Source organism: Pteropus alecto, unplaced genomic scaffold, assembly GCF_000325575.1.
Source record: "Pteropus alecto unplaced genomic scaffold, ASM32557v1 scaffold98, whole genome shotgun sequence".
Taxonomy (NCBI): Eukaryota; Metazoa; Chordata; class Mammalia; order Chiroptera; family Pteropodidae; genus Pteropus; species Pteropus alecto.
In genome coordinates, this window is record NW_006443570.1 from 14,464,342 (window position 1) to 14,479,154 (window position 14,813).

General features: G+C 44.6%; 2 protein-coding genes across 9 annotated transcripts in view; one reads left to right on the top strand and one right to left on the bottom strand.

Moving 5' to 3' along the window:
* Nucleotides 1–5,524, top strand: part of AATF (apoptosis antagonizing transcription factor) — a 123,433-nt gene extending 117,909 nt beyond the window's left edge. Inside the window, exon 12 of one of the 2 annotated variants that reach the window (XM_025041632.1) lies at nucleotides 4,795–5,524. In XM_025041632.1, coding sequence (XP_024897400.1) covers nucleotides 4,795–4,798 — 4 coding nt within the window. In that variant the 3' untranslated portion in view covers nucleotides 4,799–5,524. The other variant, XM_006924923.3, reaches the window with a different exon arrangement.
* ACACA (acetyl-CoA carboxylase alpha) overlaps nucleotides 1–14,813 on the bottom strand; it is a 244,968-nt gene that overhangs the window by 3,803 nt on the left and 226,352 nt on the right. For all 7 annotated transcript variants that reach the window (XM_025041628.1, XM_025041629.1, XM_025041627.1 and 4 more), the window contains 3 exons: nucleotides 7,420–7,574; nucleotides 6,611–6,781; nucleotides 17–153 (listed from right to left, as the gene is read on the bottom strand). In XM_025041628.1, coding sequence (XP_024897396.1) covers nucleotides 17–153; nucleotides 6,611–6,781; nucleotides 7,420–7,574 — 463 coding nt within the window. The remainder of the gene's footprint in view (nucleotides 1–16; nucleotides 154–6,610; nucleotides 6,782–7,419; nucleotides 7,575–14,813) is intronic.

The window sequence follows — 14,813 nt, forward strand, 5'->3', positions numbered from 1 at the left end:
CCACTGCGGGCCTCACCTGCGGATCTGCTTGAGGACGTAGTCTCTCCTGATGTATTTGATGTTTTCCTCTATCACCGAGCGAGCGCTGTCTTCCTCTGTCAGCTGTTTCTCCAGCCATTCCACCAGATCCTTGTTGTTGTCCCAAACATAGGCCTGCCAACAGATGAGTCCTGGTCAAACATCAGGCGCCCGGCCGGACACCCTGACAGTTCGACAGCTGAAAAATTCACTCCAAAAGCTTGCTCGATGTAAAAAAGTTGTTCGCTATTCTCCATTACTGTTGGGATTGGAGGAGGAGGAGAAAACAGGCCTCAAGACAGGAGCTGTCCTCACCCTCCAGAGGCATCAGCGCTCAACACTCTGACTCTGGGCCTGTCACTCTAGGTCTCTACCTATTCCACAAAGGTGAAGAGAATTTAATCACCTGGCAGATTTGAGAAAAATAGTTAGAAGCCCACATTGTTTAGTGAAGTGCTGATTGAGAGGGAGAGGTTGTTTGGTGATTTAAAATGAAATGTGCAGCTTTTTGAGGAACTGAGACAATTCTTAAAATGTATGTCTCTCGTCCCAGGCAGGCCCGGCAGATGAGCCGCCTGGTTGTAGCAGTGTCCTGAGGTAGAGCCCACGGTCCTTCAACAGGGCGCTGAGGGGCACTGACGTGAGGGAAGCCTTGCCACTAGGGGACAGCCACCAGGCCAGAAACCCATTTTACTTTCAATGGGAGTATTCAAAAAGGTGAAGAAGTCTGTAACCCTGAAAGTCTCAACAAACCACCTCTCGCTTCTCTTTTTTCAAGATCATTTAGCTGAGGATTTCCTAGGTAGTTGACTACATAATAATTCAGGAGTGTGTTAGAAACCTAATAGCCTTCTCCTTGCTCTCTTCTCCTCTCATTTTCTTTACAAATCATTTAGGAATCGTTTTGTTAATGGTTTCCGGAAAACCAAGTACCACCATTAGGGCTCATTCATATTTATGTCATTTTGTTTGGGTAATTAAACACAAAGCTCGTCATTTAAAGGTGCGCTATCCTTCTCTGTTATCACTAACGAAGTCAAAGTCAGAATGACAATGAGTTTGGCGCTGTAATTTAATAGGTGGGTGCATTAGGGGCTCTCAGAGATGTGGCTCAGGAAACCTGTGCCTACCACAGCTGTGACGCCAGGGCCCACAAGGCACAGAGGAAATGTTTTCATCACACCCTTCCAGAGGCATCGTGCCATAAGAAACAGCACTGCGTCGTTTTCTAACTTCTATTTCATGCCTTTAAAAATAATGGTTTCTTTTCAGACTCTCACTTCCCCATCTCTAAATTAGGTGGCGAGTTAGCTGTGACTGGTTATTATGTAATTGACTTCCAGATTCCTAACAGTTCTTAAGAAGGAGTCCTTCACAGTTGAAGGATTAAGGAGTCCCAGGATTAAGGATCAGCAATGTGCCTTTTCTAGCTCTTTGTCCAGTTCCTTTTCTGCTCCCAAATTTGCCCATCTCTGTAATCACTGATAAAAAGATCAGCTCTCCTAGTCAAGGTGGTGTGGCTAAGATAGTGCAAACCTGTGCCAGCCTTCCTACCTCTCTGGGCCTAGGTCAGGACTACTGACATCTGAGGCTTAACGGCAGGGCAGTGTTTTGTTCTGGAGGAGGTGCCCATCAATCTACTGCCAAGGGTGGTGGTGGTGGTGATGCTGTCTTAACTCTTGCATTCAAGCTCCCGTACACTCCACACACACATACACCCGGGCTCTGACGTCATCATCCCCATCACTGGTAATTTAGACTTCTCCATGGCTTGAGGACTTCTGACCATGCCCTACTTACGAAGCTCTGGAGGTGGGAAAACCTAAAACAATGACTGCTGCTTGGGTTTCAGTATGGAAAAAAAAAACTAGATTTACCCAAGAATCCCAAAGCCTTTCGTTTAGGAGAATATTTAATACTCTTATTAATCATTTTTAATCCGTTTGCTTTTAATTAAGAAACAGCATGATGCTTTCCTATCAACATATGCCAGGGAGCAGATTAATTGTGGCTTAAGATAACTCTCCTTGATTGGTGTAATGTATTAGCTAACGAGATGCCTGCTTCTAACGATGCTCAGACACTGTACTGGAAAGCCAGCTACCCTCTAGAGAAAACTCTTCTGCCTTCCTCTCCTGCAGCATCAGACTATGCTAGGTGTTTAAATTAAACATTAAAAAAGTTCCTAGCCAGGATTAGAGCAACACATTCCAAGTTTTAGGACTGTTGCTCTTTAAAGTCTCCCTTTTGAAAATGCCCTTCTCAGAAAGACCTGCTGTTCACTTCAGGTTCAGCAACTGGATGACAACCAATGAGCTGAACCCCAGTGAAGTTTAGATCACACTGCATAAAAAGGCAAATGGGTTGCAGATCCAAGGCAGCTGCATTTTTAGTAAGAATAAACAAACGTAAGCACTCACAATGCCACAGACCTGGGTTTAGTATACTGTTGTGAGCTAACTCCCCATTCCCCCCACCAGAAAAACAAGGCTCCCTTCCTCTGGCTTAGGGGGTTTACAGTTCCTTGTCTGCTCTCTTAGGACACAGTTGTAAGACTCCTCGCTCCAGCCATCAGAAGGATAAGGCAACCCTATTCCCAGAAAAAATAAAAGCCATTATCATTTCCTTCAAAATTATGAAAACGTAGTTTGTTATTCCTAGTGTCTGAGTGTGGATTTTAAACCAGTGAACTATAGGGCTGCTAACCTCATCACAGGCCTGGGCCCATATGTCACCTGCCTGACAGAACATTTTAATACTGATAAAATATTGATAATTGAACACCCCAACAGTGGCCTTACAGTAATCTTCAGGAGACATTTTCTCTCTCGGCATCAGCAGATAATATCTCTGGTACTACTCGGCCTCGCTAATTGTGTGTAGTAATTACTCTATCTTACAAAATCTAAATGACTTGTTTGGAAAGTTTCATTTCTAACATACTAGATAGCTGTTAAGCCCTCCTGATGCAATGGTACAGCAGGGCCAGGGAGTGATCAGGGCACAGACTGATGGATGTGAGCCCTGATTACCATGCCCTATAGATAACTCACCTTGTGAGCTCCCTGGAGATACCTCCAGCAATGTGATATTTTTCTGAGGCTTTGGAGTACAACAGCAAATAGCCATGTGGGCTAGGGTCTCCTGAGAGCCACTCCAGTCTTGGCCTCAGGCCCAGAGGGGCCAAGTAGTACTTTTCAGGTTCTGCCTCACCTCCTGCCTCCCTAGCCCTAAATCAGAAGTTTGGTGTATGAGACCTGTCCAAGGGTAACTTGAGGTCAGTGGAAATCGAATGACTATATCATCGGTGCTTTTTCCTCCATCGTCCTCACAAGGGCTGCCACTAAACCTTTCATCTTATTTGTGAATCCAGAATAAGAGCGAATGGGTAACTATCTGGACAAACAGGACGTATTATGGCATCCTAGGTTGTGAATAAATTAGAGAAAGCCAAATCGAAGAACAGTTACTGAGACTCTGCTCATGGAACCAACCCCCTTCCTGCCAAGACTGTTAAGTTATACATCTTTAACCCTTAGTCTAACATGCTGTGCTGGGAGGAGGAAACCAGCATATTTGGTTTACCAAGTGCCAGGCGCTGCGTGCAATACTTATGTCATTTAAATCTCACTGAGCCCTGTGAAATGAACATCATCCCCACTTACACATGAGAAACATACGCTTAAATAATCTGTCCACACCAGTAACTGGCAAAACTGGGATCCAAAAAGTCTGTAAGATTCTAAAACCCATGTTTTTCTCACTGCTCCACACAGAGTTCTAATCTCAATTTCTACTACTGGGGGTGGAGGTGGGAGTTGAAAAACCTCAAACTGTGGATCTAAGAATTAAAAGAGAAAACATGCCCATGAAACAAATGTGTACCATGTTTTTACAATCCAGTTTAAACCTAAATTCTTGTTATTTTTTTTTTTTCAGGAAGCTGTAGTGATGCCTTTCTTCTGCCTGCAGTAAAACTAGGAACCATAAACCCTACTATTTCCTACAATAGGACTGTCCCGGGGGCTCAGACAGAATCCCATAACTTACGGTAGCAGATTTCTCTGAGGGCAAAAAAAAGAATGACATTGCTCAGTTATGTAATGTCACAGTTGTCTTCAAATTTTCTGTCCCAGAATCTGTTTTTTGTTTTGTTTTTTTTTCAGGATAAAGATTAAAACAAATTCTCTGGGAAAAAAGAACACACAGCATGGCTAATAGATGCCTATCACTAAATGTCTTTTCCTACCAGTAGCCACAATAAGGATTAGAGGGTCACTTCTTGGTGCAAAGCCAGGGTCTAGACTCAGCCAGTCTTTGCACTTGAGAGACAGAGCACACACTATCTATCACTGTTTGAGGGACCAACAAAAAGTGATGGTTTTAAGGCTTTAAGCCCAAACACGGAACAGATTCTATGTCAGCCCTTCAGCGGCAGCAGAGATGGCTTTTGAACATTGCAACACTTTCTTCTCTCAAGGGCACTGCAGATTTTATCACCCGCCCCACACTAAACTAGGTCCTGCTGAGCCTGCAGAATATGGAAGGAGGTTTCAAAGCCACATTACAGGATCACCCGCCCTTCTCTCCTCTCCTCGGCTGTCCTGGCCTGAGAGCTCAGGGAAAGCTGTCTTTTGTACAAGCCTCAGTTCTTGGGTTTAGTTGGCTCCCAGTGCCTCAGGCAGCCTCTTCCTGAGCCATGGAGCTGGGATGTCCTCAGCACTTGATTTCCAGCCAGGAAATCTATGTACACACAATCAGCCGTTCTTTCCATAGGTAAGAGATGGCAATGACCTACTTCTCCAGATACACTGTCCCCTGGGAGCAGAACGCGAAGGAGCAACCGAAGGGCCTATCCACTCACTTCATGCTCGGAGGGAAACCATCCCTTCTCCTCATCCTGTGCCTACTGAGGCCGTGCACGTCCATTAGTGGCTAATGTGGCAGGAAGGCGGTGTGGCCTCTCCCGGCCACGCGCACACTCCATTTACCTAGCCGGCCACTCTGAACTGCAGAACAACCTCTCATTTTACACTTGTGTGACTTTCAATGCCAGCGTCCACTAGAAGCTGCCGGGAGCCACTGACGAAATTGTCTCACTCAATTATGATACCACAGACTGACCTTAACCTGAACCAAATGTCACATAAGGCTGCACTCCCCTGCTGCACATCTGAAATATTTATCCAAAGAAACTTTTCAGTCATAAAGAAATGGGTAGAGTTAACACAAAGGTGAATCTTAGAAGTACCCTAATTCATTGACTTTAAAACTGACAGCAAATCTTGGAGTTCCTTCCCAAGAACACTCGGCAGACTTCAGGCAGTGCTTTCCAGGAAGAGGCTGGAGTGCCCGCCATCCAGCCCTCCAACTCTATTTCTAACACATACTACCAGTATTCTGATAAAATGTTTATATGATGTATATGATTTACGTTTAATCCATAGTCTACTATAAAGGTTAATTTCCTTTCCTTAATAAAAATAAATAGAAACAAAAGTTCCAATTTCTTCTCATCCTCCAGTGGCCTGTCTTGTGCAACCCATGATTCGTGGGGCAACGGCTGGCACCTGGCTGTCCTGGCCTTGGACTCGCCAAAGCTCCGGCTCTGGGACAAGAACATTAGTGACACCACCTCAGCAGGGTCACTGCTTCAAGGCATCACCTCTCTGTGAGATCACCCCAAGAATATGCCAGATTCAGAGTTCCCATTTCCTTCCAGCTCAGGTTTGAAATCAGAAGACCTCTAGCTGTGGTCATGGCGCCTACTGCCTAGATTTCCGTCGCCTCCTATCAGGCTTCTTGATGCTGCCTCCTCCAGTCCCACCCTCCATACAGCCCCCTGAGCAGTCCTCCCACACCACAAACTAGACATCTCTCTGCTGCTTAAAATGCCTCAGTGGCTTCCCACAGCACCCAGGACCAAGTCCAAGCCCCTCAACACCGCTTCCATGGCCTTGCACAACCCCAGTCTCTGAGCCATCCTGAAATAGCCACGATGCATGTTGCTCTTGCTGTCAGGCCTTAGAACATGCTGTTCCTTCTGTCTGGAACATTCCTCCTACACTTCCCAATCTAACCTCTTTCTCTCGTTCATTTTTACTTTGTTTTCAGGTCTTTGCTGAGCCATCACTCCTAGAAGTCTTCCCAGACTCCTCTCCCTCTTCTCAAAGAGTGGGTCAGGTATCCTTTCTCTGCGCCCTGTGATGTCCTGGGTTTGCCATGTGTGATGTGTCTCACTATTGTATGCAACCTCCTGACTAACCTGTCTCTCCCTCTAGATGGTGAGCTGTGTGTGGATAGGAACAACATTTGCCTTTCACTGCCATGTCCCCACAGCCTAATGCAGTGTCTGGTATGTAGTGAGTATTCAAACGAGTTTGCTGAGTGACTGAGCTGCAAAAAAATGCCCTCCACCTCTTCTAACAAGCCATCACAACGTGTTACTGTGGGGGAGGAAACAGGGCTTAGGCCTATGTGCTCCCCACCAACTCCCATCCGTAGAGGCCTGGAGGTTCCAAGACGACAAGCCTGCAATCCTCTGGCGGGGGTGAGGAGCGCAGCATGAGGGCTGCTGAGGGTGCCCACCTACCTTCACCGTTCCTTCTACCTCCACGAACCAGCGCCTTAACATGGCCTGGATCTGGCCATCAGTCAGCTCAGGGTTGGCAGTGTGGATTTTCTTCTTGACCAGCTCCTCCAGCAGGAGACGCCGCAGCCGCCAGTAGAAGAAGGTACGGGATGTTTTCCAGTCCAGGATGTCCTATACACAGATAAGAATGAACTCAGGTACCCCAGCCCCAGAGACCTACTTTCCAGCAAGCCCCTCAGAGACTCAAGAGCTGGTACGAGCTCCCCGAACCTGTGGATGTCTCCCCAGTTTGGAATGCAGCCCCTACGCCCTGCTGACCACAGGCCCGAGCAGTGTGATGGGCATGGCTACTGGAAACCCCACTCATGGTGGGGATATTCTGGGGAAGGGACTGTGAATTCCCATATAACAAGGTGAGGAACTGGTTTTGAGCTGATGGCTCAAACTTGCGTGCAAATCAACTGTGAGTCAGCTGCTGCTGGACCCTGACGCTGTAGTAACTCAAGCCTGAGGACCACCTAGGCAGCTCTCCCCAGTGGAGTAATATGTAACTCTGTTTCCCACCAGTAAAATGGAGCTTGCCTCCTGAGGAGTCCAGGAGACAACCTATATCATAAATTGTTTGAGGATGATAGTGGATATAGAGAAAGGGAAAAGTCTCTCCAAAAAAATTGAAAACAGGTCGATCTGCACAAGCTGTTTCGATCCAGCCCTAACGGCTCCCTGCTTGTGAGCCTGTGTGCATGAGACACACTTGCTCGCCCTTGGATCTCTGACAAGTCAGGAGAAGTGGCAACCACTGTACTTACGTTAATAATACCCTTCTCCTGCATCCGGCCCGGTGTGTCGTGCAAGTCAGCAAACTGCACGGCTATCTGATGGTAAATGGGAATTAGGAATTCCTCCCGCTCCTTCAACTTGTTCTCCAGCTCCTTCCGCTCAGCTGCGCTTAACTCTGGGGTGCCTGCAATTAAATAAAGCTGCCCGTCACACTCTGTGGTGACCAGGAATCTCTGCTCAGAAGTAGCCACAGTCACAGGAATCTCAAAATCACACCCTCTGTGACCTGCTCTCCATCCACTGTCTTCACCACCTCTTTGCTGAGTTACAAGACTCTGAGATGCCAGACTTGTCTTTACCTTGCCATGGGGAACCCACAGGGCCTCCTTTCCCCGTGGAGGTCACAGCTGTGAAAGCAGCCATGGCCTCTCTTCAGGCCTCTCCCTGAGCAGGTGCACAACACTACCTGGAGGCCTGTGTGTCTCATTGTCTCACTGACTGCCAGCCGGCCCCTCCTTTCCTGCGAAGGACACCGTGCCCGTGTTCTGCTGACCAGCGTCAGAGCAGCTGGACTACTAGCGTGCGGCACGTGGCGGGAGAGCACGCCCTGTGCTTCCGGGCACAGACCCGCAGCTCCCCTTTGCTCATGTCCACACCAGTGTCCCACCCCGCTCAATAAGGGTCCGAATGACTCCTAAAGTCGCCAGCTCTTTTATTCCACAGCTTCTCAACCCAGGTTTAGACTCTCTTAATCTGAAATTAGAATCCAATTCTTTTAGAGCCAGATCTGTGTGACCCGTGCCGGCTCAGTGGATTAGCCAGCTTCCTAGCCTTCTGCCTGGGCTGTTTGCTGACATAGGCAACCCCTGACCACAGTGACAAAGACATTCTAGTTCTTGGGCTAAGAGAGAAGGAAAGAGGTAAAAAAGGCAGCCAGCCCACCAACCCCATTTGGATCACTGAGCTTACAAAGCACACAGTACCCTCACTCAATAGAGTTCCTTATAACAGCGCTCCCCCCACCCCGCAAATAGTGTCCCAGCAGAGGTGCTGTTATTTGTGTTTTTATTCCTAATTACTCTCAGAATGGGACCTGCAATCAATACTGAAAATTTAGTTGGCTGCCTAGTAAGGAGGAGTAAGTCTAGCTGGAGGAGCAATAGGTGATGGCCCTCGGTGTTACGGACAACTTGAAGTGCTTTGTCACCAAAGCTGACAAATACGTGACCACAGGTGACAGGATGCAGAAGAGAAAGGTCTTTTTCAGGCATGTCTTTCTGGGAACAGGCCTTGCTTTTTATGCCGCTATGAATCATATGCCATAAACAGCCTTGAGCTGCTGAGTGAGCTGTAAGTATTATATACAAACACATGCTAATGGAACAGGGATGTAACTATAGCACCTGGCTTCATTTTTATGAGGTTTTTGGAAGCCCAACTCTACCTCTTCTTTTTAAAAACTCATCACTACTTTAAAACTGAAGAGTGCTGAAGGCTATCTTTTCTTGGGCTGTCGCATACAAGGCAATTGCTGACATCACTTAGGGCCCCTGAACCTCAGCCGCCTTCTTTCCAAATCAGGAAAACAACCTGCCGGCACTGGCCGCACGATTTGGGATGAGATGAAGGCCCATTCCCTCTAATGTGGATCTGTCTGGAGAACTGATGGGAGGAGGGCCGACTTCTTTCTTCTGATGAGACCATCTCAGTTATAACATCCTTGAAAGGGAAGCAAACGTTTTTCCTTTTCCAGTAAAAGGAACCAAGACTCCTTGGAGAAATGGTTAATTCCAGGGCTGAGGCAGGGAAAATATAAAATGAGCCCGGAACATAATTGTCACGGAGAGCAAGGATGCACTCAAGAAATGATGGGGACATGACAAATGGGCACCACAGGAGCCAGTTTGAAGGTGTTCCCATTGGCCAATCGGGGAAAATCTGAGCAGTACGTTTATCAAAAAAATAAAAAGAATGTTTATTATCAGATTATTTATGGAATAAAAGAAGAACCTGTGGGTCCATCCTGATATAAATAATTAAATGAGGGAGAAGCTCTCCCTTCTGGCAATTAATAGATGTTGAAGGAATGATGGAATTTGAAAATCACCATTTTACAATCACCACATTAATTGGTTCTGCCAAGAATTATCAATGGATACTAAAACTAGCAGGTGAGAGTTTGATGAGGAGCAGATAGTTATAGTTTCAAAGTATCTCCTTAAAAATGACTCATTAATTACAAAGGGGAAAATGGCACTTTTATAGTGGATTAACCTAGTGAACAAAACCTTAAACAAGTTACCATTACCAGGAACAAGAAAATCTGATATGTGCTTCCTGACATAATGTGTTGAGAAAGACGTCATATCACTTTTGCGATGTTCTTGCCCAAAGTGCAGCCTGATTTTAACTATGGAGAAATATAAGACAAGCCCCAATTAAGGAACATGCTACATAAAACTGACCTGAAAGACAAGGAAAGGCCAAAGAATCATTCCAAATTAAAGTAGACTGAAAACACGTGACAACAAATTGTAATGTGTAATCTGGGATTAGCTCTCAAAAAAAAAAAGCTATAAAGGACATTATTGAGAAAATTGGTAAAATTTGAATATGAATCATAGATTAGACAGTAGCATTTTCACTGTTATAGTTCCTGATAAATGTACGGTTGTTACGTAAGGGAAAGTGTGTATTCTTAGAAACACATGGTAAATATTTGTGGATAAAGGAGCATAATGTCTACAGATTACTCTCAGAAGACTCAAAGTGTGTGTGTTTGTGTGTGTGTGGAGAGGGGAGGGAAAAGCGAGCAAGCACATGGGTATGAGTATTCAGAAATGATAAAGCAAATGGGACAAGACGTTAACAATAGGTGAAACTGAGAAAAGGCATCAGAAGTCCTCTGTGCTATTCTTAGAACTTTTCTGTAAAATTATATCAAATGGAAAGCTAAAAAGAATAAGCGCAACTAAAAGAAGTTTCTCCTGGCTCCCCAATGCATATGATCAATAATCAAAGCTAATATTTACAGGGTACTGGGCACTATTCTAAGTGTTTTATATCTATTAACTCATTTAATCTTCACAACAACCTTATGAGGTTGGTATTCTTATTATCCTCATCTTATAGGTGAGGAAACTGAGGTACTTAGAATTTATGTAAATTACCGAGGTCACAAAGCTAGAAAGTGGCAGAGCAAGATTCAAATGCACCAGTGAGGCTCCCGAAGCTTTTGAACACTGTTCTGTTGTTCCTTCTTGCTTACTTGAGGTGGGGGACAAGTGCTTCAGTAGTAGTCTCTCTTTAATTCCAGAAAAGGCTAACTGATGATGGAGGACTCCTGGCTGATAAAGCTGAAGTTCCATCTTAGTCCCATTCCACAACTGAGACCAAGACAAGGTCTTCAGTAATTCCCATTCTGGAGGTCAGACTTAAGATTTAAGAATAGCTACTCCTGTTATTGTGAGATTGTGAGATCAAAAACTAACACAGCAACCCTGCTGGATGGGGCAGGGGATGGCAGGACCATGGATATGGCTGAATAAAAAGTTCCAGACCCTTACAACATTGTCCCTCTGGGTAAACAGCCAACATTGAGCTTGTACATATGTGTGCACCATATAAAACACATACCATTTATTGAGCAATTACTATGCACCAGGCACTGCACTCAATGCTTTCAGGATCACATGGCTCCTAAGTCACCAGGCACAATTCAGAGTTAGGTCTGGTCAGTTGTTACCACTGCTGCCAAGCTGAATACCTAAATATTACTGAGCCTTTCTAAGTTGCTTCACACACAACATCTTTAATCCTTGTAGCAACTCAACCTTACAAACTGGGTGTCTATTTTACAAATGAGAAAAACCAAGGATCTGAAATGTAAAGTGACTTGCCTGAGGGCATCCAGCTCTTAAGTAGCAAAGTCAGGATTTACACCTGAGTCTGGCTGTCTCCGAAGCCTATGTTCCTCCGCGCTAAATGGTACAGAAGGCGGCCAAACAGGTATCTTGGTAGTGGCCACAGAAGGATAATCAGTTTGAGAGTTTGGTTCATTGTGTTACAGAGGAGTTAATAGCTCAGCTCAGCGCTGGGTGCAGAATTCCATAATTCCTCAGGAGTAGAGCATTATGGGAAAAAGGCCTTGGCTTTACTGAGCTGGAGGGATAGAGAAGGGTGGCTCCTGGACAAACAAAGGTGCTGTCCACCCAATGAAGCTATCCTAAAGCTTTGAAAGTGTAACAAGATAAACACCTGTCAGGTTCTGGCCCCCTGAAACTAAGAAGATCACAGAACATCCCCTCAAAGTCCACCTCATTTGATTCCTTCAGTAATGCCTCTGATCGCAGCTCAAGACCTACCTCAAAAAAGCATCAAAGCGAGGGAGACACTGAAGTAGAGGATGTATGTATTTTTAAATGCATGTGAGAGCCGAGGATTTGTGTGCTTTGTTTTAAGGGGGGAATAAAAGGTTTTCTAGAATTTCTAAAAATAAAATGCTGCTCTTCAGCTAGTTAGACCCTGTGTAGCACACTGAGGGCCTCTCTCTCCTCGTACAGCAAAGCAGCCAGCCCCGGTAATGATTTAAGGGAGATTAACAAATATGTCAATGTCTATTTTCTGCTTAATTTAAAAGCGGCGTCTATAAAGATTTTTGACTTCTGAACCCTGTTCTCCTGAAAGAAAGAAGGTAAGAATGAGGAGGGGGATAAAGAGTGATTATCCTATCATTGATCGTTTGTCAGGAGCATTTCTTATTCACTGGACTATTGTAAAAAGCTAAGCTCTCGATCAATTCTGTAAGCTCCCTGTACAATTAAATATCTTGGAATGGTTTTCTTTCTTTTCTAGCCAGATTGCAGGGCCTCAGGGTTTTTAGGACAGCAAGTCGGTGTGTGTGCATGTGTACGAGTGTGTTTAAGAATATGCTACAGGGAGGAAAGTCATTCTTTTCTAGAATCCTACTTTAGGTAAAGGCTGAAATGAGAGAAGAGAGGTAGGTTACACCCATCGAACTTCCCTCCCCAAATAAAAAGTCCTCGTGAATCTAACTTTATAATTAAAAATTTTAAATGTAAAGAGTTAAGTAGAGAAGAGGCATTACTAATCTGATCAAATGAGAAGAGCTAACATTATCAAGATGTGCTATGTGCTGGTGCTGTTTAAGTACTTAGTACCTCATTTAATCCTTGTAACAACCCTAAAAGATCACTACTTTACCAATGAGAAGAACGCTAAGGCACAAAAAAATGAAGTAACTTGCCCAAGGCCACAAAGCTAGGAAATGGTGGGGTTGGGATCTGAGCTCAGGTAGTCTGGCTTCAGAGACCATGCTCTTTAAATGAAACCAGTTAAATCGACCCACAAGTGTCCACAGGGCAGCATCCTGTCAGGTGTTCCTGGGGCCAGGACGTAATGAAGAGCCACATCTCTCCCCTGTGGGGTCAAACCTAGAGAAAAGCTTCTGAGACGCTGATTTCAGCAGCAGAAGGCGTTTTCCCCCAGCCACGACCCTGAGGGAGGGCAGGAGGGGGCCAGCTTTATCCTACGGATGAGCAGGACAAAGCTATGGAGGAGGTTTTGGAAGGAAGGCTGAGACCTTCAAAGCTTAGAATGAAAATCGGGCACAGGTTAAAAAATTCTCTGCTCAGCCAAAGGCGCTAGGTGACCTTGCTGAAATTTCTCCTTTTCTGAGCTCAGTTTCTCATTTATGTAATAACAATTCTAATCTGGCAAACGGGAAAAATGTTTTATAAAAGAATGTGATATTAAAGTGCTTTTTTAAAAAAATTCTTAACTTTTTAAAAAGTTATACTAAGAAGCCTATGTAAATTAAAACCCAATTTTAACTTTTATGGGCCCTTATTCCTTAAGAAAGCAATTTGCTTTGATTGGTTAAATACTTACAAAGCTAAAGAAAAAAACTAGATCACCCTCTCTACTTAGTTCCAGAATATCTCAGGTACAGGAACACACACCTCAAACTTGAGACTGAAATATCAGCATAAAAAAGGCTGGAATCTTATTAAGATTCAGAAGTACAAACATTAAGTAACTGTGTAAAAGATCTATGTAATCACATTTTCTATGTTGAAAGAAATTTCTCTATAAAGATAGAGTGGGGGAAAAAAAAAAACCCTGCAAAACTATTTCTGTATCCATAACAGGTGTGCCTTTCCTTACATAAAAGCATTCTGGAAAAACTGTGTAAATCAGATCCTGTTTTAAATGCCTTAAGGGAGCTATTTAGAAGGAACCCTGCAGTGAATCCTTCGGTAAAGCAAATAATCCTTTTGTAATGGGAATAATTTCTCCCAATGTATCTAGTTTTTTTTTTAAATCCCATTTTCATACATCTGCTTTTGTTCAAAAGGGGCCATACCTATCTAAATACGACTTCATTTGCATATTGATTTTAAAAGCAATCTTCTCAAGGGGTGTTTAACCCTAAGGTTCCTCGCAATGGCATTAGTGCTCTGCTGTTCATATTTTTAAAAATCACTATAGTAAACCCAGAGATTCCCAAATAGGAATAAAATAATATATGACTCCCCCTGCAGCTCTGTTCCCTATTCTCCGCCCCCCATGAAAACATCCCATACAAAACAGCCAGGAAACAGCACAGAATTCTCTGAATTCTAGTAGCAATAAGCCTTGAAGAAAATTCTGAGTCTGGCGGGTGCAGGAACAGGGATCTGGATCAGCTGGGACCAAGTGGTGAACAGGGTGTCTCTGACATATTCTGGTGACAGCCTCTAGGCAGACAGAAGCTCAGGTTCAGCCTAAGGAAATGCCTGCCAGGTCCCTCTGGCCTGACGGAATTGTGAATCACTGCTTCCTGGGAAGAGGCAAGCCTGGTGCTTTTACAAATATAATCAGATTAACGGATCAGACCCAAATGACCCCTCTCCTTTCCAGAAGATGTTGTCACTTTTGCAGTAAATTTTATCAAGCTGAAGAGCTGCTGAATCAGTCCGATGAGGTGTGTTTTAAGCTGCTGTTAATTTAAGGGGGGAGGTGCAATCCTATAATTTCTACCTTCACGACAGAAAATCTTACAGTTTCTCATTGGCCTACATACCACACAGCACAGTGGTTGGGTGGCCATGGTTCTAGTGAGGACACTCCAAATACAACAGGTGAGAGGGCCAGAAGCCACTTCTCGAGCATGGGTATTAGAACTTCTTTCTTTCCTCAACTTTCCAGTAAGGATGCTGCTTTCTGCTTCAAACAAGCAACTTTAGCTCTTTTCAGCTTACAGTGTCTTGAACATGGACACAAAGGATGGAAAAACACACAGCTCAGATAACTTTGATCACCTCTGCCAGAAAATCAGCTTAGCCTTCATAACCCCTTAACCCAAGGAAGTGTCCTTTTTCTGTCATCCTGGGTGCTGAAGAGAAGGCGTGGGAGGAAGGCA